At 34.9% G+C, this 4675-nt stretch overlaps 2 protein-coding genes across 2 annotated transcripts in view; one reads left to right on the top strand and one right to left on the bottom strand.

Annotated features, from left to right (window-relative positions):
• The window catches only part of LOC107680695 (calcium/calmodulin-dependent protein kinase type 1-like), a 21273-nt gene extending 20627 nt beyond the window's left edge, over positions 1 to 646 (bottom strand). Inside the window, exon 1 of the mRNA XM_016476703.1 lies at positions 561 to 646. The gene's annotated coding sequence lies outside the window, so the exon portion shown is untranslated. The remainder of the gene's footprint in view (positions 1 to 560) is intronic.
• A 675-nt stretch (positions 647 to 1321) lies between these two features.
• LOC107680689 (protein polybromo-1-like) overlaps positions 1322 to 4675 on the top strand; it is a 15860-nt gene continuing 12506 nt past the window's right edge. The window contains exons 1-7 of the mRNA XM_016476698.1: positions 1322 to 1432; positions 2246 to 2391; positions 2511 to 2608; positions 3451 to 3598; positions 3801 to 3953; positions 4076 to 4192; positions 4295 to 4363. Coding sequence (XP_016332184.1) covers positions 2257 to 2391; positions 2511 to 2608; positions 3451 to 3598; positions 3801 to 3953; positions 4076 to 4192; positions 4295 to 4363 — 720 coding nt within the window. The 5' untranslated portion in view covers positions 1322 to 1432; positions 2246 to 2256. The remainder of the gene's footprint in view (positions 1433 to 2245; positions 2392 to 2510; positions 2609 to 3450; positions 3599 to 3800; positions 3954 to 4075; positions 4193 to 4294; positions 4364 to 4675) is intronic.

Genomic DNA, 4675 nt, shown 5'->3' with positions numbered 1-4675 from the left:
TATATATATTCTTTGAAAGTAATTCATAAAAATGACACTTTTAAATTATATTTATTTTTATTTTGGAAAAAAATAGTTGTGCTATTTTTTTTGTAATTTTGTTAATATGTAATAGTATATTTATTTTGAGTAGTGGCAGTATATTTATGTAAACTGTAAAAGTATCACTTTATTTATTATTATTATATCTGTTATTTTTAATAGATTATTTATGTATTTATTCGGCTCCATTACTTTTGTTCGTGTATAAGTGTGTGTGTGTGTGTGTTCAGACACTGCGCATAGATGCGCATTCAGGAGTCTGTTGCCACCTGCACTAACAATCCTCTAGGAACAGACAACGAAGCATTAACAGGAATAGACTGAAAACAGATCAAATGTTTGTTTTCAATCGACGTTATCTTACATAGACTCCTACTATGCAACATGGACTACAGTGTATTGCCCACATCATGCATGAAAGCTTGCAGTGGCATTGCAGAAGATTCTGCTACTACATTTAAATCAGTTCATACACTTCATCCGCTGACTTCGAGGAAAACTTAAAATAAATGCAATACCTGATCGTCTGCTCCTACGGACGGATGGTCCTTATCTGCCTCTTTATCTATCCGCAATTCCCTTTCGATGCAATAGTTGCGGGATCTACCCTGACGTCAAGTAGCGACTGGAGGAGGCGTCTTTCATTTGACAATATAATGATACAGTCCGGATACTATGATACTATTCCCGAGTGCCATTCACAGAGCCCTATAGATTTAAATAAGCTATTACGTTTTGCAAGCAGATGAGGGTTGGAAACGCCTGCTGGACCACCATGCCAAATGACAGGACATTAACAAAGCACAGTTAATACATTAAACAAACAAATAAATAAATATCCCTCGATATAACCCTAAATAGTTAAAACCACGTTGGCTACATTTGTTTTACCTTTTGCACTTGTAGTGTTTTGCTCTTATTTGCTAATTTATCTTTTTTTAAGTTAGTGTAATTATTTTAAATCTTATTTAAATTAATTACCCTACTTCATGTATTATTAATTATGCCGCATGTTCATTTTGTGGCCTAAAACCCGGAAGAGAATTATTCATTGTAATCTTCGTCCTTTTAAATAGATAGGCCTAAACACTGACTATGTTAAGTTTAATTACGTTGTAATTCTGGAATCTGTTGTAAATATTTATCTTATCTCGAATGCCGTTTGTTTTCATTTTCAGTAAGGAGAAGTACTATTCAGTATTTAAAATTGATTTATCTTTCTACAATTTCGGAAGTAAGGAGGGGCTTCTTAAATGTACTTCCGGTTTCGTATGAGGAAGGAGACGGAGTTTGTTAGCTATCAACGCTACGTGCTGGTTAACAGTTGCAGCCCTGTTGTTACGGAAAGATAATTACTAACTGCGCCAATAAAGTCGCGATTTTAATACGGGTATGTCGGCCTATTTCTAAAACCTTTTGTTCCCGTATACATTTATAAACCTCAGCAAGATTAATATAAGAAACCGAAGTGTGCTTTTCAAGAGAAGTGAGTGAGTACGAGAGAGCACACCGCAAGACCGCTCTTTTGTTTGACTAGAACACGGAGCATCCATTGGCTGTTGGCGTTTAGGGATTGTTTACCGGAAGATTAGCACGCGGCTAAGTATGCTATTCCACACAACACTGTAGATTCATATAGTCCACAGCATAATCGCTTCTGTTATAGGCTTACTTCAAAGCTGGTATGAAAGAATGTATATATGGGTGATGAATGAATGTCCAAACTTTCCTTTGTTCTCCATTAAGCAGGTCAACTGTAGTTTGTTTATGACTAGTAGCTCATATAGATATTGTAAACGACATTTATTATGGGATAATGATATATGGTGATCCACAAAATCTACAGTCTTGTAATACCATCTTTACAATCATGAAAATATGTGATAGTTATTGCAAGACTTACTTATTATGTAACGTTACTACTCTCAAATATTCCACTTTCTCTTGTGCAATTCATAGTTGTTGCATTCAGGTGTGAAGACGTTTTTAATCTAACTGGTGGTGGTATTTGTTCAGTAAAAAGTATAACCATGCAAATGTGTAGATATTAAGGATTGGTACCTGACATACCAATGGCATTTATTTCCATTAAATGATTTCTGAGAATCCACATTATTTGATCATATCAACTGGAAAAGTCATGGCAATTAATTAGTCAAAAGTGCCAGAAGCCGTGTCAAAAAGGATGTTTGTTGGTCAACAGGTACCATTTCAATGGGCTCCAAGAGAAGACGAGCCACCTCTTCTTCCAGCAGTGTCAGCGGAGGAGACTTTGATGATGCTGCCTCATCAACTCCAGTCAGTGGATGGAAGAGGAGGAGAGCTTCCACTGCTCCTTCTGTTGATCAAGTGAGTACATGGGGTTCAGTATATTCAGACGACTTGCTTTAGCTCGTAGATTGGTCATAGATCAGTTTAGATCATAACACTAATCTCGTCAGTTGACTTTGTCTTTTTCTTGTCTTTAGATTGCTGTGTGCCATGAATTGTACAACACTGTCAGAGATTACAAAGATGACCAAGGCAGACAGATCTGTGAGCTTTTTGTTCGTGCACCAAAGAGGAGGTGCGAGTATATTCCTTGTCCTTTAATGTACACTTGTGAGTCAAATGTTTCGACACACCTGCAGCTATTTTTTATTACATGCTATTTTACACTTTACTAAATGGAGTAAAGCCATAAAACTGAAAACTGGACAGTTAATGGCTGCTTTTACTTCATTGTCTAGTCTCTCTCAGGGTTATTATAGTCAACTACAACTAAAACCATTACATTTTCTTTACCTGTAAAAAAATAAACGTTAATAGAATAAAATAGAGTATAAAAAATGATGAATTAATTAAAAATAACACTTATATTACATCACAGTTATTACAATTATATTTATTTTTATTAGAAAATAAATCATTGTGCTCTATAATTTTCTTTAATTTTGTTAATAGTCTAATATATAAAAACAAAATCATAAGCATTTTTGTAATGCTTTTTTTTTAGTAAAATAAACATGAACTAAAATAAAATATGTAAAAAAGGACAACATTTATTTACTATAAATGTTATTTAACATATTTAAAAAAAAAACTAATCAAAATGGGAGAAAAAATCACTAAAACTTTCACTAAAATAAAAAGACAAAAAAATGGAAATTATAAAAATAAAAAAATAAAAAAAACAATAATAGTATCTCATTGATACTAAAATAACACTGGCTCAACTCATTCATCTTATAAAATAATGCATGCAGAAAAGTAAAAGTAGTAATCACACTTGTAGTTTTTTAAAGAAATTAATTTTGTGTATTTCTTTTTTAAATGAATTTTACCATGTGATGAAATAAACCATACTGAGTTTAATGCATGCAATACTAACCTATGCCTCAACCTCTATTCTTCTTTTTCCTGTTTTAGGAATCAGCCTGACTATTATGAAGTGGTGAGCCAGCCCATAGACATGATGAAAATACAGCAGAAGCTCAGGGCAGAGGAATACCAGGATGTAGAGCAGTTCTCAGCTGACTTTCATCTGCTTATTAATAACACCAAAGCATACTATCAAGTGAGTTTGCATTTACATTTACACATTTAAATGAATTTAACACTGAAGTTTCTGGCACATGAATCAGCTCAGTCTGTCCGCTATTTTAAACTACTGGTTAGATGCATAGATGCAGTCAACGTAGCTGTTGCACATTCAAAACTGTTCAGCATTACAGCCACCGTCAACTCAGAAATGCACATCTGTGGGTCTCTTACAACAGGCCAACAGTGCAGAGTACAGAGCTGCCTGTAGGCTTTTGAACGTCTTCCTGACTATCAAGAATGAACTACTACACGGAGCCGAAGGAGAAGAGGCTGAGGATGATGAGGAAGGTGAAGATGCGGAAAACCCAAGTGCTTCCATGGAGGAGGAGGTAAGGATTTATTTTTTTCTGTTTGCGTTTATGGATGTTTTGTAGTTTTTAAAAATTATTATTATTAATATGCACATCCAGACTGATATAATTTTTCTCCTCTACACACCTTTGCCCAACAGAGACCTCCAAGCTATCTAAAAGCCATTCTGGAGCAGCTCTTGGAGGCCATAGTATCATGCACTGATTCCTCAGGGAGGCTTGTTAGCGAGCTATTCCAAAAACTTCCCTCCAGATTGGTGAGACCCACATTTGAGTAGTCACATAGTGTGGATAATAATGTCAGACTAGTTTGTTACTTTAATCAAAACTGACTTAAGTTCCCATTCCTTCCTTTCCAGCATTATCCAGACTATTATGCTGTAACAAAAGAACCAATAGATCTGCGCACTGTGGCTCAGAGGATACAGGTATGTGAGGCTTTATAATAATTTCAACTGTGACAAGACTGTCAAAGGCTGATGTAATATATTGGTCGTAATTGAACGTAATAATGACACCCATTATGCACTTTTTTTTTTTACGTAGCAAGAGATTTTGTATAATAATTATTATAACATGTTGGCATCTTCATCCACCCTACTTTTAACGTAAGAGCAGGTCTGACCATTTGTAACTTGAATGTGCAAGGCTTCCAGTGTCTGGCACTTCCAGTTATTTTAGCTGTACAAAAACAGTCTGTTATGGTGCTTGATATTGCAAACTGTTATTTGTTATCATAT

This window comes from Sinocyclocheilus anshuiensis, unplaced genomic scaffold (assembly GCF_001515605.1).
Source record: "Sinocyclocheilus anshuiensis isolate Anshui unplaced genomic scaffold, SAMN03320099.WGS_v1.1 scaffold396, whole genome shotgun sequence".
In the NCBI taxonomy this organism is placed as follows: domain Eukaryota; kingdom Metazoa; phylum Chordata; class Actinopteri; order Cypriniformes; family Cyprinidae; genus Sinocyclocheilus; species Sinocyclocheilus anshuiensis.
The sequence above is the reverse complement of the archived record's forward strand: the minus strand, read 5'-3'. Positions and strand labels throughout refer to the sequence as shown.